At 40.1% G+C, this 24,081-nt stretch overlaps 1 protein-coding gene across 2 annotated transcripts; it reads left to right on the top strand.

Annotated features, from left to right (window-relative positions):
- The first annotated feature begins 1,003 nt into the window (after window positions 1-1,003).
- Window positions 1,004-23,334, top strand: slc9a7 (solute carrier family 9 member 7). 2 transcript variants are annotated; one of them, XM_026305315.2, is made up of 17 exons: window positions 1,004-1,516; window positions 3,886-4,088; window positions 4,173-4,250; window positions 6,815-6,891; window positions 7,040-7,152; window positions 7,261-7,366; window positions 7,809-7,950; window positions 8,063-8,168; window positions 8,667-8,755; window positions 9,473-9,586; window positions 9,876-9,987; window positions 10,067-10,220; window positions 12,283-12,345; window positions 14,278-14,341; window positions 15,445-15,527; window positions 17,348-17,453; window positions 19,936-23,334. In XM_026305315.2, exons 1-17 carry the CDS (start codon window positions 1,237-1,239, stop codon window positions 20,197-20,199), a joined length of 2,154 nt encoding a protein of 717 aa, XP_026161100.1. In that variant the 5' UTR covers window positions 1,004-1,236; the 3' UTR covers window positions 20,200-23,334. The 2 variants fall into 2 exon arrangements, with proteins under 2 accessions (XP_026161100.1, XP_026161101.1); XM_026305316.2 differs by lacking the exon at window positions 12,283-12,345.
- Window positions 23,335-24,081: the final 747 nt, after the last annotated feature.

The raw sequence follows: 24,081 nt of genomic DNA, 5'->3' as shown, positions 1-24,081 counted from the left end.
AATCCACCGATGGAAGGAAAACAAAATGTATCAAATGTACGGAGCTATAAAGTTGTCCATGGTTTCAGTGCTTGACATGCTACCAGTTTGCCGCTAGCTAACTCGTTTGTTGATTGTTTGGTCTGTGCTGTAATTGGTCAACCATAAAAAGGTCCAGTACTAACAAGCTGAAAGGGAGCATATTGCCACCTATTGTACCAGAGTCAAACGTCAGTCAGTAAATTGATTCCCCTCTTGTGTTTGTATACTGGGACAAGGACAGTAGTCCAGCTAAATGGCGAAGTGCAGCTATAACAGTAGCTCAAGTTAACTGTGCATTTAAACAGACTCATTTAAACAGAGTCATTCATATGCCCACTTTAATACAGAAATTAAAACAAATGGTCATTCTGTTTATTCTCCTTCAAAGAAGCTTTTTGGATTTAAACTAAACTCAAAAAAACGCCAGCAAACTGCCACTCCTGTGCTATTTGCTTAGTTTCTTTATTTATTAGTACCAGTTCAGGCCTACCAACTTAGCTTTTCTGCTGCTGAGCAGGCTGTCTGAAACAGCACCGATCTCTACAGCAGGCTTGGGGTGTAGGCGCTGGCAATGACGAGGATGGTTCTGGGACGCCAGAACTCAGTGTTGACCCCTCTCGGTGTCGGTGTTGAGGTGGTTTCTGTTCAGTCACAAACAGGAATAGCTGTCCTTACCTTTTACTTCATTTTGAAATTACATTTTTATTTCTGTTTTGCTGCCATTGTGTTTTGCATCTTAAGGCCATCACACATCTCCTTTCAGATTAAACACAGATGTCTGATGCATTGGTGTTATAAATGTATTTATTAGTGACTACCAAAGCCAAATTTTCCAGAGGGCATATTTGCATCTACTTTTCTTGTAAAAGACTGAATTTGGACTTCCAGGCATAGGACATGTGAATTTCCTGTTTTTTATTGAACCAAGCCCTGAATTGCACACTCATCAAACCCCCAGGACAATGACTCAGTATGTTGAAAACGGTCGACTTGGTGGCTTCCTCAACGACAGTCAGTGTGATTCGGTGTCCTCCCGAGAGGGCAGTGTACCTTTAAAAGGCTGAACTCGCCAGTCTCCGGTCTGCGAGCACTGGATCGTTTCTCCACTCAGCTCAGCTGTGTGTTTACCTGCCAGCAGTGACATGGCATAGGGTCGGCGCGCAGTCAGCAGCAGGAACAGCAGCAGGAGCAGCAGCAGCAGCAGCGTCGCACACTATGGACGCTCTCCGACAGCCGAGGCGCAGCGCAACCTGCGTCGCGCTGCACACGATGATGCCCGTTTGGATATTACTGAACACGGTGTCAGGGCTGAAGGCGGAAGACGATGGAATGGAAGAACTTGCCACCGAAAAGGAGGCTGAGGAAAGTCACCGACAGGACAGCGTTAATTTGCTGACATTCATTTTGCTGCTGACCTTAACCATTCTCACCATATGGCTCTTCAAGCACAGACGGGTCCGTTTCCTTCACGAGACCGGACTGGCAATGATTTATGGTGAGGCTTTTAGGTTTTATACGTTTAATGCACACACGTACACACACACACACACACACACACACACACACACACATATAAAACACACGCTGGCAGTCTCCTTCACAGCTACCACCACCTTCATGCAGGCTTTGCATGATTCATTCCCCCGTGTGGTTGTGCAGCGGCTGCACAAACGCGATGTGCAGATGATCCTGAAAACACAGATGCGGCTTTAAGTCTGTAAAAAAAAAAAAAAAAATGCATTGACGCGCCTCCGCACTTCCAGCCTCTTACATTGCTCCTAATTGTCTGGGCCAGTGCTAATTTCTAGAAGGTGCTTTGGGCTGCTCAGCCTTATCTACCCTCCCCTAGGCTGCTGCATGTACAGCTTTATCCCCAACAGACAGGGAATCAGTACCTAGACATATGCGAGGGCACTGTAGTATCATAAATAACAACACCTTGGCCTTAATGTATTCTGTAGTGTTTCATAGGATATCATTAGAATGTAAAATCATATCTTATACAAGTGTTTCTGTAGACTGCATGAGCACTATTCTCCTGAAACGCCTTATACAGTCACTATGTTCTTAGTAAATATTTTATATAGCATCTTGCAAGCTTTCAAAGTACTTAACAGTGATGAGGGAAAGAAGAGAAGCCACAGAAAAAAAGAGAATATATGTGTTGTAGGCACTTAACCTTTCAAATGAATAGGCTTGCCAGAGTGATCCTAATCACTTTGGGAGATTATACCTTGGTATTTGAGTGTTGACGGCTACAAAATTAGGAACTCAAAACAGGCTGAAATCAGAGCTTTTAACATTTATCAGTGTGCAGGTCTGTCATCAGCTGGGTTCTGTCCACTGAGGTTATTATCTTTACATCTACATACTTGGGATATTCACTTAATACATTAATGCAACATATATTGCATAGGTTAAGCAGTGCTTCATTGTGAAATAAGGTCTACTTTCCAAACGGATAGATTTGGAGGGGAAACTCTAAAATCAACAGGCCAAAGTCTGTTGTCTGTGTTTGTCTGACTTCATGATTAATTAACATGATCAGTCAGAATCCACTCTCACAAAATATGTGCCATGATAAGCTGAGCAAGTCCAATTCAGTTTTAAAGTCTCAGAAGAATGTGAGGAATGTACATTAATATATTTCCCTTGTGTTTTTTTCTTAATAGCTTATCAGACTGCTTCCAGTCAGTGATTGCTACAAATCACAAGTCACTTATTAACCAATGATGCCAGAAGAGGAAGACTTTTTTTTTTGTTTTGTTTTTTTTACGCTTAACAAAAATGAGGGTTCTTTTTTTCTAGTTAAGCTTCCTTCATGTTATTTTCCAAAGCCTTATACATATGGACCAGGAGAAAGGAGTTATAACTGGGCAGAATATCATAAACAGAAACTTCATTAATATTATAATTACAATTTAGAACTAACAGAGGTAGGAGCATAATTTTACTTCAGGTGCAGGTATATAGTTAATGAGAGAATACATTATATGTTCATCAATAATTATTATGCATATCATCATCAATATTAAGTTCAGATATTGCATTGTTGCATTCAGTTTGACATTATGAAGTTTAAACCTACGCTGTGTTTATAGTTGTTGGGTTGTCACCACCATGAAACTGCAGCTAAGTGGAAACTTTATCATGATATTGATTTGCTACAATAACTGCTACAGGAAACTTCAATTAGTGTATTCATTTGGTTATTGTGGCTTAATCATCGGGACAAATCAATGATTGGAAATGTGTTGATAGAAGGAAAGCAAGGTATATTCCAGCACTGACATCATATGTTCATTTTCCTTGTATGGTTCTTTCTATTTCAAAAATATGAAACCTCTCACCTGCTGGAAAGAACCTAAACTTTGTGACCACTGTAATTTGATTGCATTTCCTATATTCATTTCAAGAGCGGTTTGGACAGAGGTTCTTTGAACTAATATTCAGAGTGTCTGTTGCAAGCCTGCCACTATTTGTGTGTGGTGAAGGCCCCAGCCAGAGTGTGATGTATGTGGTTAATGCTCTGGTAGGCAGAATCACTGAGCGCAGTGTTGGCAGCTTGGTTTGCCATGTCTCTTGCAGATAGGCGCTGTCTGATCAGAGGATTTATGTTCTCTAACTGCCTTCCTCAGTCCTTTCTTCCTGGCTTTAGCTCCCTCCACAACTTTCTGTTTACCATCGCCCTGTTTTTCTCAGTTGGCTCTGCTGCTCTCTGTGTGACTTTCTAATAGTGAGGGCTTATAAAGCAGAAACACCTGATAAATTATCTGAGTGTGGAGAAGTGGACTTGTTTGGATAATTGTCAGTTCTTTCCTCCACAGTAGCAGATTAATTGAAAAGGTTCATGTCTGTTCTCAGGTTTGCTGGTGGGCGTGATTCTACGTTACGGCATCCCTGCCACCAGCTATCACAACAAAACACCCCCCAGCTGCTCGCTGAAGGAAGGACCTGTCAGCACCCTGCTGCTTAATGTCAGCGGCAAATTCTTTGAGTACACCCTCAAAGGGGAGATCAACTCCAGAGAGATACACAATGTGGAGCAGAATGATATGCTGCGCAAGGTAACAGTCAGAAAGAAACATTTTTCAGTTCTGCTTTTCCCAACTGTACATATTTAACTATTTTTAATGTTTTGTTTTTTCCAGGTAACATTTGACCCTGAAGTATTCTTCAATATATTGCTGCCTCCTATTATTTTCCATGCTGGCTACAGCCTAAAGAAGGTGAGATGTTACATGTAAAATTCAGAAGTTGTGACAAAATTGAATGATGTGCAGAAAATATGATATGGTAGCTGTAGGACCAGGTGGACATACCTGCTGCCACACACTGCTGTCTCACTGGACAGATGGTTAGCTAAGAAAAGCTCTCATTGGGCAGACTGTGACAGCGTTGAGTGTTTACTGAGGATAAATGGCTCTTTTGAGGGGAAGTTCCAGAGCAGATGTTTTTCGTTTCCTCTTTGGTATTTGTGCTGGCGTAGAAAAATGGCTGATGCTGACAACATGAGCAGCTTCTGCTTTTGATTGTCACAGAGAAAGAGGTTTGTTTTATTTGGGGAATCCATGGGGTGGCTCTGCATATTTACTGGTACTTTTTGTGCATGAGAACTGTGGGCCGTGGAGCTCCAGGTGCTTTCCTGTCTTAACCTTGAAATAATGGGGAGAGAAATGTGTTTAAACAGCTGGTGACATCTGATCTATGTTCTCCTTGAGAGCACATAACTCAGCCTTATCCAACTTTACACTGATAGGTGATATAAAGTAGAAATCAGATAAACGAGGAGGAAAGGCTCATGCTTTGCTTCTGTGCAGAGCATTTTCTTGGATTTTAATCATGCTGGTGGCACAACTCCAGGATTTTTGCCTGACCAACAGTCCCAACCCAAAAGGTTTTTAATTTATAATGATGCTAGACCCAGAAAGTTAAAACCAGCGAATGTGTGGACTTTTTGTTTGATAATTAATCAAGTAAGTATTGATCAGTTATAAAAACAGTGAATTGATATTCTGTCAATAGACATGAACTGATGGACTACCAATGAGCAGTAATATACAGTATGTGGTTCGATTAATTCAGTGCCTACTGTTAACACTAATTTCTACAAATACAGTTGGTTGTTTTTTTTTTTTAAAAAAAAACGTCCAATTATGCATTGGTATTTTGGTATTTTGCTTTTTTTTTTAGTTTTTTTTTTTTTAAGAGAAACTGAGATTCACAGTAGAATTTGCTGAGTCTAGCAACATGCCTTTAGAAAACAGGAAGGAGGAGGTCTAGTTAACCTTGCAGAAATATGCAAGTTGGTTAAAATCATCTGTTGCAATAAGATTTTTTTTTTCTGATGCACAGCATTAACACCTCCAGGCAGAAACAGCTTACACTACCCTCTTAAAGTTTAAATATGCCTCGAAATTCTCAAGTGTTATGTGGTAGTTTTGCTTTCATTCAGGTTTATTGCTGTACATTATTTTGGAAGGCTAAAACATCCTGTCTTAATGTAGCAAAGTAAATGGACATGACGTTTCGTGTGATTACAGACCAAAGTCCTTGGACCGTTCAACATTACCCACTGATCTGCTAGAGGTTTTGCAAATTCTCTTCTAAACTGTTTAAACATTATATTACATTTTTGACATTTTACCAAAATAAAGAAAACTAGGGAGGAACTTTCATTAGAAACAATGTTACCTCAGCAGTGAAACAGAGGGGAGGATCTGTGATGGTTTGGGGCAGGCCAAGTTGGAGCACTGGAGCACTCAACCAGCAAGCCTATCAGTACATCTTACAGCTTCATGCTGTACTTTTGTGAAGTCGACTGACTGGCACTAATGTCCTGCACCAAACACATAATCACTTGGAAAAGAATGCGAAAGATGGTGTCGGTCATGAGTCATGGTGTGGCCTCCTCAGTCACCCAACCTCAATAGAACGTCTTAAGGACAAATTGGATTGTAGGGTTCGAAGCAGCCAACAAATGCACAACAGCTCTGGCAATGTCTGCAGGAAATCTGGTGAGAGATTCCAGCAAGATACCTGGAAAGACTCACAGTGAGAATGGTCAGAGTTTGCAAAGCTGTAATTAAAGCCAAAGGTGGATATTTTCGGGAATCAAAGCTCTGACTGTAACATTAAAATTCATGCTGTTTTGTTTTGTAATCCTAAGAAATAGTGTTGTTGCATTCTAAATAGCATTATACATCAATAAACATGAATGAAAACAAAGCTGCATTGTAAAACATATTTAAACATTTGGAGTGCCGTGTATGTCAGTAATGTTTGTTTGCTCTATTGGACGTAACTTATCAGTACAGTTACAAGCTCAAGAAATCCTCAAGAAAAAAAATCACAATTGTTTTTTTTGTCTATTTATTTATTTATTTTTGTCTGATCCCTTTTCTTTGTCTTACAATAATCTTTCCTCACAGAGGATAAGGCTTATTTCCTTCTGAAATCTGAATCAGCCTTTTTTTGTTTCCTCATCTGTGTGAAGAGTTGGGGGAGTTTGCTTTGGAGGCGGAAAGAGCATTGTATTGTGCTTCTGTTTTTTGTTGAGTTTTTCAACCACTCAGCTGAATTTGTGTTTGCATTTCTTGTCTTGCTTCATGGGGTGCTACTTTCCCGCCCGTGGCCATTACAGACCCGAAGCCTTTGTCACATCATCCAGTGTTAAAGACATTTGTTTGATAAATGGAAACAGTTATGTTAAATTTGAGAATGTGTCATTTCTGAGACGCATAAATTCATTTATTCTCTTTTCCTAATCTCTTTTTCTCTTTTCCTTTTGCAGCGACACTTCTTCAGGAATCTGGGCTCCATCATAACATATGCGTTTCTAGGCACTGCCATCTCATGCTTTGTTATTGGGTGAGTGTCTTGGCCACTTTTTGTTTCTGAAATGTCAGTTTAAATTGAGGATGGATGTCAGTGTCATTAAACCTTTCTGTAGTGAGGCTGATCAGAGACTACACTGTACCTGTTAATTCTCCTCTTGACCGACTGTGTGTGTGTCCAGGAATCTGATGTACGGTGTGGTCAAACTGATGCAGTCTGTCAGACAGCTAACTGACAAGTTCTACTACACAGACTGCCTTTTCTTTGGTGCGATTATCTCTGCCACAGACCCAGGTACGCTGTTCACTATTAGTGAGACAGAACAAAATGTCTGACAATTTTATGATTAAATGTTTTTTTGTTTTTTTTTTGTTGCTCTTTTACCTGTATTTCTGTGTGTAGTGACCGTGTTGGCCATATTTAATGAGCTCCATGCAGACGGGGATCTCTATGCTCTACTGTTTGGAGAAAGCGTTATGAATGATGCAGTCGCTATCGTGCTGTCTTCGTAAGTCACATTCTCCCTCATCAAGCCCACATATGTAAAAGCCAGCAGCTTTTCTCTTACTATATCAGATAAAGCTTTCTGTCTGCATGGCTTCTGAGCCCCTTTCTCTGCTGATGTTGAAATTCAACAGTGAAGTGTGAGACAGAGCAGCACTGCTTTGCATCACTGCTTCTCTTTGACAGACAGACAGCACTCTGCCTCCCTCTACTGGAAGGTTATAAATCACGTCTCAACTACAGAGTTTATTATGACCAATCATTTTATTATATTATTGGAGACATGTAAACAATAAATCATGGTCCTGGGGACACGATTATTTGTACAGAAAACAAAAAGAGATGTTTCGTCAGTGATAAGCAGGTACATTAATTCATCATATAATTGGTAAAAAAAGATAATCCACATTGAAAGTAACTCCTACATTGTGATTTTTGTATTTCAGATCTATTGTGGCTTATCAGCCCAGTGGAGCGAACACACACATGTTTGATGCCTCAGCCTTTTTTAAGTCAGTGGGGATTTTCCTGGGGATTTTCAGTGGCTCTTTTGTAATGGGTGCAGCCACAGGAGTAGTCACTGCTCTCATATCCTTCTCTGATGCTTTGAAATGAAATTTTAAACATAGGTCAGTCTGGAAATTAGACTTTGTCACTCAGGACAGTCCAAATCAGTGTCATTCTTTAACTCGACTCCCACGTCACCAAGTTCACCAAGCTGCACTGCTTTCCACTGCTGGAGACAGCCCTCTTCTTTCTCATGTCCTGGAGCACTTTTTTGCTTGCTGAGGCCTGCGGGTTCACAGGTGAGCTGTATCAATAGCATTAAGTCTTAAATGTAACCTACAGACCACTGAGTATCTATCATAATTATAATAGTTTTCACAGGCTGGGTAGTATTTATCATAACTGGTATACTGATCCTGGTGGAGTGCTCTTCCGAAAAGAAACTCTTCTAATCTTTTAAATGAGGTTTTAGTCATGAGGTATTGGAATATTTACAATATTCAAATATTGTGAGTATTTGAGCCGCAGCTCTAAAGCCTGCTCATGTTGTTGATTGTGCTGAATAATATAATTATCAGCAGTTTAAACTAAGCAGTGGTAAGTCAGTCTGTTTATACAAATGCAATGTGGCAGGGACTTAAATACAGATTACACAGCTGATGCGCAGCAGATTGAATTAACATAAAATATAATGCACAGTAGCAAAGCAACAACAGCCTGCTAAATCCACTGCACTTTGACTGTTGTCATTGTATTAAGTCTGCTAAACGTGTTTATGTATGTGTGCTGTCCTACAGGTGTCGTGGCCGTGCTGTTCTGCGGCATCACACAGGCTCACTACACCTACAACAACCTCTCTGCAGAGTCCACAAAGCGCAGCAAGCAGGTAGCATCTGACAATGTCCTGCACATGGAACAACATTTAGTTTGCATTGTTTTGAACACTGATGGTATGAAGAGAGTGCTCAGCTCCAGTGGCAGATGGCTCCATGATCAGCCTGCTGTGACCTTAATCAGAGCTGTCTGAGGACGTGTGTCCTGACACAACTGTTTAGTTTCCCAGAGGGGGTTCAGTCTTGAGTACAGGGTACAGATTAGTACGAAGACGACATATTGTGAATCGGCACTCAGGCGGGCTCTGGTTATTCAGCTTCAAAGAAAGCTGTGTATGCAAAATGTATTGTCAAGGTTAAAGTACTTTACTTGGATTTAAAAAAGAAATGGTGAAAATTCTTCTTCTCCTTCTTAATATTCTGCTTTGGATTTTTATTTGGCTCTGTGTTTGTGCGTCTGTGCCCTTGTCCTGTGCCTCCCGCTCAGAGCAATGTAGATTGAGTCAGCTCTGTAATCATCATGGCAGCCACTCTGTCAGCCTGGGGAGAGGAAAGAAAAAAACAAATCCTAAAGCTTCTCTGGCTAGATGAGGCACTTAGCTCTGAGACCCAGACAGAGGAGTTTTTTAAGTAACACAACATGAGAACTTTCTGTTGAATTGCCTTACTGAACCTGAAGATTTTATGTTTCCTCCGCTAGAGTTGTATTCTTATTCTTGCTGAGCTCAAAATGGAAATTATGATGAATGTGATTTTTATTTTCCTTGCAGCTCTTTGAGGTCCTTCACTTTCTGGCTGAGAATTTCATCTTCTCCTACATGGGCTTGGCTCTCTTCACTTTCCAGAATCACATTTTCAGCCCCATTTTCATCTTTGGTGCTTTTGTATCCTTTTGGTGCACAACAAGGACTACTCCCTTTCATAGCATTAGGTTTTTACACAGCTGCAAAATTGGGCTATATTTGATGACTGTAATGTCCCTGTAGATTGTGTATGTGTCCCTTGTGGAGAGTTGTTGTGCTATTCCCCTGCAAATCAAATCAACAAATCATTCTATGAAAGATTTTATTGCTTCACTAAGAAGTTCATTTGTTCTGGTTGAGTTAGGGCAACCTGCTTCCTCAGTCTCTTCAGCATTAAAGTGTCGAATCAAAGACTTGACCTGCCCGTCAGATTGCAATATTCATCGGAAGAGCTTCCAACATTTACCCGCTCTCCTTCCTTCTCAACCTTGGTCGAAGGCACAGGATCAAGGGAAACTTCCAACATATGATGATGTTTGCAGGTATGAAAAAGCCACACCAACGTTTGTTTTTCTCACCATGTCACGCATGAATGTGATCAGAGGATTTTTGGATGTGCAGGTCTGCGAGGGGCGATGGCGTTTGCCTTGGCCATCCGGGATACAGCCACCTACGCCCGCCAGATGATGTTCACCACCACACTGCTCATTGTCTTCTTCACTGTCTGGGTGTTTGGAGGTGGGACCACGCCAATGCTCACCTGGCTGCACATCAGGTAACATTACAATTTTGTGCTATAGGAGATGACAAAATACAATTCTTTCTAAAAAACACTCTATATTTCAAATTCCCTAAAAGGAAACTTTTAATATTCCTTCTTTGCTTTCATACCTGGGATAACATGGGGGAATTACAGTATCTTTGGAGATGCTGTGTATGTACTGCAGTAAGATACAATTCATGAATAAATAAACAATATGAATACACAAAATTAGTTTCTAATAACTTGTAAATGAATCTTGTTGTAATGCATACATTATTAAATCGATCTCGTCCTGTGTGGTGCCGTTGTCCAGCAGATGGGGCCAGAGCTCTCCCTGCGTTTCCATCTCTTGCTCCTTTCACCAGAGTTTTTGATTCACTGGGACTTTTGTTGCATCGTTGATGAAATGTAAGCATTTCTCGGCTGTAGGACGTACTACGGGTTCTTCATTCTCAGGTTTAACGCTAAGATCAATCCTGACCCAGAGGTGATTTAAAATTCGTCTCTGGGATAGCTGTTTATCAAGAGGCTGCCACAGTATGAGCTGTCCCAGCTTGAGATATTATCAGAGGTAGGACTTTAGTGCTTTGCTTGTATTGCTGTCTGTATGTCTGAATCCCAACCTCACTTATTTTAGTCTAAGCATGATGCACTGGGAGCTCCTATTTATCTTGATAAAGCGGATTATGGGCGGTGATGTGTGTGACAGGAGCACCCATGGCCTGAGTGAACAGGCTCTGTTTAATATGAGTAGTGCCTCCTCAGACCAACCAGAAACTATTGTGTTTGGAAGAGGTTTAGAGCACTGCCAAAATCTCCACATGAACTAATTGCCATGGTAACGGGGACATGTGGTGCATGGCAGGCGAATATCAGCAGTGCTCCTCTGTGATCCTGGTATCATCTTCTGTATGTGCATAAATTTACACATTTTTACTCTTTGTGTGATGACACTTCCAAAGCCCTGAGAAGCTGTACGGCACCTTATTGCATAAAACAATAAACAGTGACTCTATTGAATAGTAATCAGCATATACATTTTACTATTCCTAAGATTTCAAGATACAGCCCTGGTGAGGCAGCGGGATGATAAGCAGGATGTGATGGAGGACTAGTCCTGGGCTAGCAAACGTTTGGCGATAGAGGCGACGCTGCTGATTTCTGTTACTGGCTTTTGATGAATGGTCTGTAAAGCAGTGCATCACTAAGAGAGAAAGATATCTCTGTGTGCTCACAGTGGCTCAGAGAACAACCACTAATCTCTGAACTTCAATGCAAAAACTTTTGCTGATCTTATATCTACAGAGGTGACTGCTGATTCTGTTTTCAGCATTTAAGTTGAATAGTGATCGAACATGATTTTAACTGATGTGTTTGAGTTTAATCCATAAAACCACATTGTTCACTTCCGTTTCTTTGTCCTTTGGTTTCCCAGCCTTGGGGTTCCATTTTGTAACCATCTTGATTTGAGTTTCAGTCTAAGCACTGAAAGGTTAAAATTGTCAGAGTGTCATATGAAGCTGGAAGTGTCAGCTGAGGTGTAATCTCAGTAAAAGAAGATGAACTGCCAGTTAAGCACTAAGAGGTGAAAGCAGTGAAACTGTTGTTGACAAGTAACTGCTGAAAGCTGTTCAATTGTCAGCCGAAGAGTTCTAGTTTTTTCATTCAGCGTGTGTCCCTGAACATCTGCAGAGCCTCTGTGCCAAGTGAGAGGATTAATGTCATCAAAACAAGAGAGATCATATTTGGCTGAGACTGTTAGCAATTACTGTTTTTAAAACACTGAGTGGTCACCATTACTCGTTTCACTTCTCTTCTGTCTAGTCTCTATTACACTAACGCAGACTTCAACACACCTTTGAGCCACACAGCTTTTAATATGGAAATGCTTTTATCTTAACTTGTCAAAATACAAACGCTCGTTTGTATTTAAAGATAAAACCAAACGTGAAAGTTTAGAGAGTTGTGTTGTGCTGTGACCGTACCAGTTCCTCATATCTGTATCTAAAGCATCAGTTGCCTTTTTTCCATTCAGTATGTTCAACACTGAGTGTATGTGTTTATGATGTGACAGAGTTGGGGAGAGCACGACATTGCAGGAACACCGACGTCGACATGGAAAGTGGGAGTACCTCAGGTGCCGTATCTGAATGTGTACAAACTCTCAGCTAGTGGTGTTGGGACAGCATGCAGTTGCTTCAGACGGGAGTATTTTTCACTGTTTACTTCTGTTTTTCTCTGGTGAGGGGGAACATTGAGCATCTATAAAGGGCCGTGGAAAGATTGAGACTCTTAGGATTGTCCAAAACGAATGATATATTTTTTTCAGAGGTGAAGTTGGATGATTGGTTTCAGAATAAAACAAAACAGATTTGAGGTAATATTTTGTAGAAGCACATTCACTTAAAACCAGCTCAGCTCTGGTGGTGGTTCTGCTGCTTGAAGAGCTGCCCTAGCATGCTCAAGTGCTTTATTCTGGGTGTTCCCTGGTGACTACCTGAGTCTGTTCTTACTTGTTTGTATCAGTGGACTGTCCTCTAGTTTTTAACACTGCTAGAAAAACAAATCCGCTGTGTTCCCCAGAAACAGTGAATTGTTCTGAAAAGTGTGTAAAAAGAGGAAGGTAATAAGCAGAAACTCTGCAAACAAAGCTTGTATGTAATATGTGTTGGATTTAAGGAGGGGCGAGGATGTTTTCATGGTTCGTATTAAGTGAACTAAAGTGACATAAATATGTATGTATGCACATACATATTTATGTTACATAATTTACATTATGTGTTATCTATTTACATACATAGTCTGATACTATTTCTTATTAGAGGAAATGTGCTGGCCTGTGTTTCTCTTTTCTGGGGACCGTCCTGATGCAGCACCAGTAGGTTTTGCAGCTCTTTGCTTTTGCACTTTGTTTTTGCCTCCCTTAAATGTCGTGTGTGTGTGTGTGTGTGCACAGTTAGGAAGGGAGAACATCTTAAATGCCAGTCACATACGTGTGGCCTCATTCTCAAGCTGCTAAGGTGGAAGCAGAGACAAACATGTTCTTAATTATTCACTCAGATTGGATTTTTTTAAATTTTTTTTGTTTGGCACTTGTGTAAAAGTTTAAAAACTACACACATTAGTTAAACTATTGTACAGTGTCAGTTGTGGTCTCAGATGTAGCCATGAAAGGTTGCATTTCTCTGCCTTGGCCTCTGTCCAAAAGCATTAGACCTCATTGCTCTGCAGCTTATGTGAATTAAAAGTGCCCTTTTGAAATCTGCTTGTGTTTTGGGTTTAATCCTTTTCTGTTGGTTAGAGACACCAAGGGAAATTATTTATGCTTAGCCATGAAAATATGTGTTGCAAACGAATAGTCCGGCAGTTTTTGAAAACAGGTACTACTGGGAAGATTTTCCACTTCCATATTGTGTAGAGCCAAAGTTTTTCGGTCTATATGCTGAGACAGTAGCTTCATATTTACGTTTCATTTGAGAATAGTTTAGAGTTTCTCCCAGCAATAAAACAAATAAGTAGACATTGCAAAATGTCAGACAATTCCTTTACATAGCAATAGCTTTAATATGATACATACTATAAATCACTCCATCACAATCGATCGATTTTGGGTCAGCTTAGCACAGATGCGATACCTAACCTAATGCTTGTGGGGAACCTGTGGAAAGCCCGAAACAGAAACACCCTATACAGTTGTGTTTTTGCATTTTGGTACATCTGATTTACAGTGAATTAAACAAAACAATGTCTCATCTTCGCCCTGTTTTTCTGTGTCTGTATTAGGCTGAATGATAATTTAGTGTTTTTCAGCCACTAAAAGATCTACCAATCAGCACATTGATGTGTTCAGAGCTCTGTGTTTTCAAACCAAAGCCTGAGCCACAAAGAGGCCAAATCTGCAGGTGCACAAAACTTTTCTGTGAGCAAAAGTCACAAGTAGGGAAATTACAGACATCCTTTGCAGTATAAGGCGGTGAGAGATACTGGTGTTTGGTTACTTTACAAGTGTTTTAAATTGCATTTTTACAAGTTGCTAATGTTTTCCATTGACTTTCCTTCTTTGTTGCAGAGTCGGTGTGGAACCAGATCAAGACCTGCAGCCTTGTGGAGACAGTTTTCAGGTCTTACAGGGGGTGAGGATCCCAGTCAGACTCCTTGAGTTGTCGTTTCTACCATCTTTGCTGGTTTCACTGATGAAACAGTTCTGCTTCTGCAATTTTATCTTCATGTGGAACACAGTCAGCAAGTCTGGAGACATGTAAATAGCCCAGTATGTAAATAGAAATGGGGTGAATTTGCTGAATAAGACAATGAAAGAGGAATATTTCCATTAGTTGTCCACTCTGCTTTGACTGATTCTTCTGTAACTTTTCACCTCACTTCAGCAATGCATAGTGTAATACTAACAGGTCACTGTGAGCCTGGGATTAGGTCTGCAAGGCATACAGGTCAACTTGGAGCTGCAAATGTGATGTTAATAGTTACACTGATCAGATTACCATGCACTTTATTTGATTGTTGATTTGCCACAAGCCAGGATTTTTTTTTAGTTCTACAAAGTTAATTAGAGCTACGATTAAACATGTTATAGCTATGATTTAAAGTGCAAAACCAAACTAAACCCCCCCCAAATATTTGTCTCAGACCACTGGAACTGGAAAAACATACATTAAATTCTGAAATTATAGTGCAGATTAGTCACTTTATTACAAAAATGTGATTAATGTAGTTGATTCATAAATGTATACTGTATATACTTTGACTGCCAACAATCAACAAACTTTAAATTGGAAGAGATTTATGAATTAAAGTCAAACTAACTGAATCAGAATAACTCCTGAAACCTGTTTGCTGAAATTGGCAATACAATTAAAATGTCATGAGAGATTTGGAGAATGTTTTATCTTATATATGAATTATTTTTATAGTGAGATGATGAAAGTTCAAGAGTTAGAGCTGCCCAGAACAGACTTACTGTCATCACCGTAGTACCTGCAGCATGAACTTTCTCTATCAAGAATCAGGCACACAACTGTACAGTTTCCGTCTAACTGCACTTAATTTACTTGATGTGATCATGAGATCCACTGCTTATCATGTGATGTTATATGCCGCAGGTCTATAGGGAAAATTTACAACAGTATTGTCATTAGTCTTTTCCAATGCTCTACACAATGTGTCTACTGTCCATCCTTCGTATATAGTTAAAGTGAATTTACTTGTGTTGTTTCTCCAGGAGGGCACCCAGGCTGAAGGACAGAGCAAAACCAAACAGGAGAGTGCATGGCTCTTCAGACTGTGGTACACCTTTGATCACAAGTATCCTTTCTGTGGTTTGCTTTATAGAAAATGAAAGTATGATTTTAAGTTTTTTTTTTCTAGGCCACATCTGTTTGAACTAATTAACTGTAGGCTGTTTGTGGTAATACCAGGTCCCATAACAAATCTAGAGCCAATTTTCTTTGGTGCATTGTGTAATAATATCATATTGGGATATAGGATCTGAATAACAGACACAAATTCACATATGTTTGCTGTCTGTGCTAGGTCTGGCTTTAAAAACAGACTTAAATAAATGTGTTTAGCAGCTCATCCTCCCATTTCCTCCCTCCTTCCTTCTGCTAACAATTGCCTCCCCAGGTGGCTAATTGTGTAGCTGCTTTTAGGCTGAGCAGCTGTTTCACTGTGGAGACTTTCTCCCTGGTGACTCGTGCTCAATGCAGCTGAAATGAGCAGGGTGCATATCCCTTATTTCTCAGAACTGCAGAGACTGAAGTAAACATAGGTGACACCAGGCTTTGGTGTGGGGAGTTTAGCCGCTTGTTGTGTAGGAGAATATTTCTGGGCAGCAGACTATGCAATAAGCTGCTGGGTTTGACACCTGAACATACATAGGGACCAACTGCTTCTCCCCAAAGGGTCTGGTGACCTGACCAGTTGAACAGGGTGCATAGGGTGCAATACAGGCTGGCTAATCACAAACGAAATGCTGAGGAGTTCATGCTCCTCTGCGTCGTTGCCAAGCATCACAAAAAGACTTTACTCAGCTGCTCGCAGAATCCCATACAGATTTAAACTCCAAATATATCCCACTGGCTGACACGCTCCACATTATTAAGCCATAATTCATCATTTGCATTGTGCTTATGTTGGGCTACAGCCAGAGGAGTAGTAGAAAATGTTGTTCTTGTAGTAAATGACAGAACACTGGGTCTAGTTTTGTTAATATATACAGACTACTGTACAGTTAGTTTGAACATTTTCATTGGAATTGTGTGAACTGTTTTGCCAGATAATTTGGTTACTACTTTCTGATGAGTAAACTATAAAGCTCATAAGTTGTCACTAATAAATCAGATGTAAGCCATTAATATAAACACCTTGTGGAGGGTCAGGGTGAAGGAATGACCCTTTGTCTTTTTACATACCAGTTTAAATCACCACTTCTGAAAAAATCGCTGCAGGGCACCTGGACCAAAGTCCATTTATATACAGGTCATACGCAGGTGACTCACTAACGTTTGATAATGTATCACTAGACAGTAAGACCCTTTATTAAGCTTCCAAGGAATAAATGTTAGTAAGTCAGACTAATGACGCCGATGTTCAAATAAACCATCAATTCTGCAGTTACAGACATTAATAAAATCATAAATTAAGGCTTTTGGGTTTCTTGCTTTCTGTTACTGCTAATTATAAATTTAAATAGGTCTTGAATCCTAAATAAATTTGAAAGAGTGGCTACAGTAATAATCAGCTCTGAAATTACTAATGTTGATAAGCTGTTCGCTGCCCTGTGGCACTTCTCTGTGGTGTAGATGGTCAAAGACTGAATTGGAGGGGTCTCTCTGATATCTTAAAGAGCAAGTTAATAAAACAAAGGAGGTATCATGCTGGTAGAGACTTTTTTACAACCTGGCAACCCAAACTATGTTGTCATTAAAGGCTTTTAAATGATCTATCCAGCAATAGTAAATTCTTTTTAATCTTTAACGGAGATATTAGTTACAGATGATAAACTCTTTATAAAATGGACCTTATTAAATAACCGTATAGCAATGGGACATTAACTCCAACAGCCTTTTCTCACTGAAAATAATTGTTGAGCTCTTTGGGTCATCTCCTTAATAACTATCCAGTTACCTGAAGCCCATTCTGACACACAGCGGCCCGCCTCTCACCTCCACTCTGCCCAGCTACTGCGGGCCACTGGCAAGCTGTCTGACCAGCCCACAGGCGTACGAGGTCAGTGTCCTCATGCAGCTGTAAAACAGCAGACACATTGGAAAACAAACAGTGACACTCCCACACGATCAGTCAACTGTGAAAAATCCATTGGTCAAACGGCAGGAACCCTAGAAAATCTATTCATGCTTGTGCTGTCACAGGTTTAGTGTTTGTGCTGCACCATAGATGATTGATTGATGATTGTGTCTGTGTGGTAAAAATAGAGCCAGGAGCTGCTTAGCTTAGCTGAGCACAAGGGCAAAGTCAGCCTGTAACAAAGGTAAAACTTGACATTATATCTTGTTTTGATGATTTATATGATTCAAATAAAAAATCTAAATGGATTTAGAGCCAGGCTTGTTGTTCCTCCTTGTTTCCAGTTTTTATGCCATGTTGGCCTTTTTATATAAAAACCCCTCTCCTTTGTCTAATTGTAAAAATGTTTTTGATTCTTCCTGAACTTGACGGCAGTAATGTAGCATCAAATGCATCCAAGCAGATGTGTGAACATCGCATAAAACCACTTATTAGCGAGTAACACAACGTGCCTGTTTCCAGCTGGCAAACTTTGCCTTTTTAATGAATGCAATATGTGAAATAGAATTTATTCTTATGTAGTTTTTGTTAAGAGTATGACATTGATTTTTTTTTTTTTTTTTTTTTTGTTTTGGTGCTGATAAAATGAAAAGATCTGATTTGAGACATTTAAATGAATTGGCTATGAGCAGAGCATTCTGTGAGTAAAAAACCAGCGTCTTTCTTTCCCTTTTTATATTCAAACCTGAGCCTCAGGACGGCTCTCTGTGAATACTAAAGGTTTTTCTCTCAGGAGAACTGTAATATTGTCGAAGTATTCTCAGTGCCTGCCAGTAACACACAAAGCACCGGGGCCTTCAGTAAGAGAGAAAATGGATGGTCAAGCAGCTCTCTTGCATTCAGAGGGCACAAAAGACCCTTTTCAGCACTGCCTCAATGATGATCACTGTTCTGAAAGACACTCTGCTCCAATATTTTAAACACAGAAAAACCCATTGATGGGACGTTCACACTTGGATTCACTCTGGCAAATTCTCCTTTGTGTTTCATGTGAAATACTTTGTGCTTTTATACACTCCTTTCAAAGTACCCCCCCCCCCCAAAAAAAAGAAAACTGTCACTGTTGGGTTAGAAAATCTCATTTGGATTTCCTAAATGCAAAGCAAAGTAGAAATAAATACTCATTTCAGTTTTATTTACTGTGAGTATAGTTTCAGTTTCGTTTTAAATTCTGCATTCTTAAATGTTTTGCTCTCCTGGTTTCTTGCTGTTGGAGTGCCAGCACAGGGGCGTCTGCAAGGCAAGAAATGGATTTAGATGGTTGTTCATATAAGCAGAGCCGCCCAGAGCTCAGTGTTGCCAAGTGGGGAAAGAGAGGATTAAGTAAAGCTCCCTGTTCAGTTATTTATGAAATGGTAAGGAAATGAACACCCCACAGACAGAATATTTTTTTGTTTGCATTGCCTTTTAAATTGTATAACAAAACACATTTGTTTTTTAAACCTAATTTAACAATGCAATATGTAGTAAAGTAATAAATATATATAATATATACATAAAATCTTGATTAGGCCCAAGACTTTTGAGCAAGTACTCTGAAAGGTGTGTGTCTTGTTACATCTGGTATGAAACTAACGCAGCATTTCATAAAAAGAACATCATACCGACAGTCAAACATAGTGGTGGTGGTGATGGTCTGAGGCTGCTTTGCAGTTTCAGGACCTGGACGACTTGCCATAATTGATTGTCTGCTAATAATTGTCTGCTTTTCCATTGTCTTTATTTTGAAATAGACTTTAAGATCATTTTACAATTAATTATATTTATTCACCGTTTTATTTAGAAAGTACCCACCCCCTTTGAACTACATAAAATGTTGGATTGATTTATTAGCAGTGCTTTCCCATTTTCCTCGAAAACAATTGTTGGAGAAAATGGGTTATGTCTTTTTTTTTTTTTTTTTTTAATCCACTCATCTGAGTAATCTCTGTTGACCTAATGTTAACTCATCCTAATCTCCCTGGGGACATGGGTGGACTTATTGATTGCCAGCCAGTCAATGCGAGCTGTGAGAATGTCACGCCACACTCTCAGTTCTCCATTACTTGACCAGAAAGCAATATATTTTTCTAAATTGGTTGTGCAACCTTTTGTCTTGACAGCTAAAGTCTATTCCTAAATTCATGTATGCTGCTTCAGTGTAAAGAGTGTTTCCGTGTGTTGCCTGTGGTTTCCTGTGTGTTTTTTTTAACTTCATTTTAATGCAGTTGCTGCAGTATAGGCCACTAAGCAAAGGTCTCCTCCCTTCCCTTTTGTAAACCCAGTGTTTCTTATGAGCTTTTGCACTGTTGATGTCAATCTGTTCACACCACATGTACCCACATTGTGCATCCTACATCTGTGTGTGTCATTGCCATGTGTACACCATCCCTTCCCTCATGTGCCACTGTGGATGTGTTTGCAGAACCATGAGCAGCTGAGGGACCACGACTCTGACCTCATCCGTAATGACGGCGACTTGAGCTTCACGTTTGGTGACACTGCCATCACGGCCAATGGGGCATCTGGCAGTGGGGGGGATGGAGCTGGAGGGTCAGGCTGGAGTGCAAATGGCAAAAGGAGCGGCAGCACCTCAGAGGAGGCATTGGAGCGTGAGCTGGACTCCCATGAACATGAGCTGCTGAGTCGTGGAACACGCCTTGTTTTCCCTATCGAGGATCACGTCTGACCCTTCCCTTCCTCCCCACCTGTGCTGTCAATCTTCCTGACCTGACCCCCAGAATGACTGTTCTCTCCACATCCTGCAGGCAGCGCGTCCAGTCCTTCAGAGATAAGACTAAGTTGGAGTAGACAAAAGGGGCGGGTTCAGTGCAACCCTGATCTTCCTCCAGGCCTGAGAGTAACGCTCAAGGAGCATTTAATCCTCCTAATACAGAGATGGAGTTTTTCCTCTAGGAGACACGTGTCCTCTAAAACATCAGGAGGGAAATTCTCCATGCTATTGTACTATGATTCAGTTTTACTGGGTGTTCCTTCTGCATAAACAAGAGAGAAGCCTTTATGCAGGATGTGCCCATGGCAATTAAGAGTATGACCCTTGTGGAGGTCTGGAAAATAAATGCGGAAAATGAAATATTACCTTGCAGCACCGATCACATGATCAGACCAGTTTGTTTTTACAGTCCTGCGGTGCTGCAGAGGCTACGCAAACCTATTGTTGAAAGTTTATGGATAAAACAGGAGTTCTCTGGTCAGTTCGTACCATTCATGTGAAGCTGCTAATAAGCAACTGTTCAGTGTTTTGTGAGGAGCTCTGTAGTATCGCACAAAAGTGTATGTGTGAAGGAGATCGTGGCCTGTGAGGAACACGGGGGGGGGGCAGTGAATGTGTTGCCCTTGCAGCCACCACAGGCTGTCATTGAAGAAGCAGGGGTTAAGAATGTGAGCATGTAAATAGCTACAATGCCGAGCTTTGTTCCCGCGTAGTGGGGACGGTCCTTTCAGTGCATTACATCTCATGACTGTTACAGAATAATCTATGTATCGTGTCTTTGAGTTGCTCTAGGTCCTTTCTTTGTGTACTCGGCTGGTTTATACAATAAGGTGAATAAGGGACAGAAGTGTTTTCTTATGAGATGCCAACTTTAAAAACTGATGTGCCCTGTAATACAGTTGAAGTGCAGTTTCAGCGCTACAATATAAACGGCAGACCATCATAGGTTAGGTGACATCTTTTAAATTGTTTGTTGCCAACAGTATAAAAACCCCAATATGACTATGATATCTGTTAACTGTCATATGTGACAACGATCAGTAACAAATTCTCACATTGGATGAATGTGTAGCTCGAGTAAATATTTGTGCTTGTGAAATGACCGAAATTTTAATATTAATTGACCAGCTGTTTAAGTGTGTCAGCAAGGGAAAGATGAGGTAAGTAACAGTAACGTCATTTGTACCTAAAATTAGTTCCTTGGTAAAAATGTGAAATGTATTATTAGTATATGATTTGTCTAGTTTGATATTTGAGGAAATATAATGCCAATACAAACAAGCCTAATTTTGGTCAATTTTGTTTTCTGACAGAAAACAAGGCTTAACAAAACCCACCTACCAGCACCTACAGTATAAAGGTAGCTGCTGAACATGTTTTATCAAACCCCAGATAAAAAAAAACAAAAATAAAGTCGGTCAATAGGTCGAGATTTTTTTTTTTTTTTTTAAACCTTTTGAAGCTCTAACTCTCTGCTGGCTGCAGCTCTGTTTAGTGCACAGGAGCAATCCTTTCTTCTAATGCACTGTTAGAGTTAGAGTATTTCCCAAAATGTCAAACTATTTCCTTACACTCATTGTGCAGCTGTATCACTTTACCAAATAACGACAGAAACTTCCCTACATTATGACTACAAGTAACCTCAACACCCTCTTTTTTTGAAACTATTCTATATTCCACTGATAATAAATCAGAGCAGATGGGGATGTGAACCTTCTGCCATTTCTGTTTCGGTGCCAAATGAATGCATGTTGTCTCATTAGGCAGATTCTTGTGATAAAAGCAGGTGTGCTCCATCACACAGTGTATACTACATGATAATTTTCCCTGTGGCCCAGTTCTTGCAGGCTGCACAGAATGGTTTTAAATGAGATCCCTGGTTTGAAACTCTATTCCAACATGCAAAAGCCTCGACAGGAGTCAGTGACTTTGGGCTTCCTAATTTCACTCACTACACGAGTCTGTTCACTCACATTTTCCACAACAGACCACTGAACCTTATTGTTTTGCTACAGGTTGAGATGCTTCATTCTACATGGTTAATTATTTATACTGCGTCAGTTACTCTTCTGTGACCTTCTAACCACATTTCCACCCTGTTTGTACTCCACATTTGGGATATCCTCCCACTCAGCATGACTTTGAGGAGAAACATTTGGTCAATTGCATATTTTCCCCTTCAAGATGTTGACTTTAGCTCCTATCCAATAAGCGTAATTAGTGGCATATTAACTGGTAGATGTGTCTGGGTTTATGGGGCAGTACACAGAGCAGCTGGTTGAACCAATAACTCTGGTTTCTCTTTTTGTCTTGTTTTTTTTTTTCCCCAAGGGCCTTGAAATTTGTTGTCTCTCCCCTCACCATGTCTAGACATAAGAACCACTCCTCATTTTATATGCACCGCAAAGCACATTTCGCTTTTGCTTTTTTGCCTTTCGCTGCTCATAGTAGCTTCTGCATTTATGTACCTGTACACAAAGACAGATGTGAAAAGCTTTTGTCATCTGAATCTGAGACTTTCACATAAGGGAGAAGCTCCACACAAATTGTATGGCTCACTGGGGACCTCTGAGAGGAAATTAATCTGGTTATGTAAGCTGCTGCCAGGCTTTATGCACTGTGTCATTTAAACCCTAGCTGGAGTGAGAAGTAATGTGAAGCTGTTCTGTCTGTTTAATATTCCCTTTCACAGACTAATGATAGGGAAGCTTGTCTTTATCTAGGGCATTAAAATAGCCACTTATTCGCCAATCATTGCTGCTAGACTGATGGAAAATGATGCTCACTACAAATCTTCTGTGATATGGAAAGGTAACACAGCATTAATATTCACTTTCATCATACAGTATAACCTACTGCAGATGTTGTGGGGTCTCTGGAATGTGGAAAATAGACAAAACTCAGAACAACAGTGTGTTGGATTTGTCCACACGTCCATGAGTTTTTCTTTGGAAGAGGGCACTTTACTTTATCATAATCATGGACAATTTAAATGGTGTCTGCAGGCAGATAAATGGGCAGAGTTTGGCACTAAACCTCAAGTAGAGGACAGTTGTGGGGCCCTTTATATAACCTTCACGTGCACACTCTGTTGTGTTGTCAGTCGTCTTGCAGGCCATATTTACATGCTCTCTTTACCTGAGAAAATAGGAGTTGTGGCTTAGTTGTCAATATGTGCACCTGTTGTTTCTTGCAGCAACTGGCTGCCAAGATCTACCTGCCATGGTTTGCATTTTGCATGTCAATGTGTCAATAAAAACTCTCAATCTATGAGCTCCCCCACGCTTCTAGTTGATTTTTGGCCCAAAAAGCTGTTTGAAGAAGTTTCCTAAATAAAATGCACTAGTTGCCCACTTTGCATTTTTTGTTTTGTTTTTTGCTGTAACTCAGAGCAACCTTTGCTTCATATTAATATGTGCATAATAATGTAACATTTGATACAAATATTTTCATAAGTATCATTTCAGTGGTATTTGTGCTAAATGTCTCCTCCTGGTTTTAATGCAACCAAAAAAATCAATTAAAACTATGTGTAATTCTCTGTAGAGAATTTACATATTGAACAAGTAATTAATATTAAAACACAATCCCCATAGATCTCCATAGCAATTATATCCCAGCAAGTGTACGTACTGCTGAAATGCAAATTTACTGCCCACTAATGGTGTGCTGTTTGTAAGTTATGAGTGTGTATTGCATAGACTTGAATATTAAAAGTCTGAGGTCCATTCAGTCCCATTGCACAAGTTCATAGTTGTATACAGAACAAACTAATTTTAAAAGGCTCACTATTGGTCACTATAATAAAAATATAGTCCATGAAATGAGTTATATTGA

The sequence above is a fragment of the Mastacembelus armatus genome, chromosome 4 (genome assembly GCF_900324485.2).
Source record: "Mastacembelus armatus chromosome 4, fMasArm1.2, whole genome shotgun sequence".
In the NCBI taxonomy this organism is placed as follows: Eukaryota; Metazoa; Chordata; class Actinopteri; order Synbranchiformes; family Mastacembelidae; genus Mastacembelus; species Mastacembelus armatus.
The sequence above is the reverse complement of the archived record's forward strand: the minus strand, read 5'-3'. Positions and strand labels throughout refer to the sequence as shown.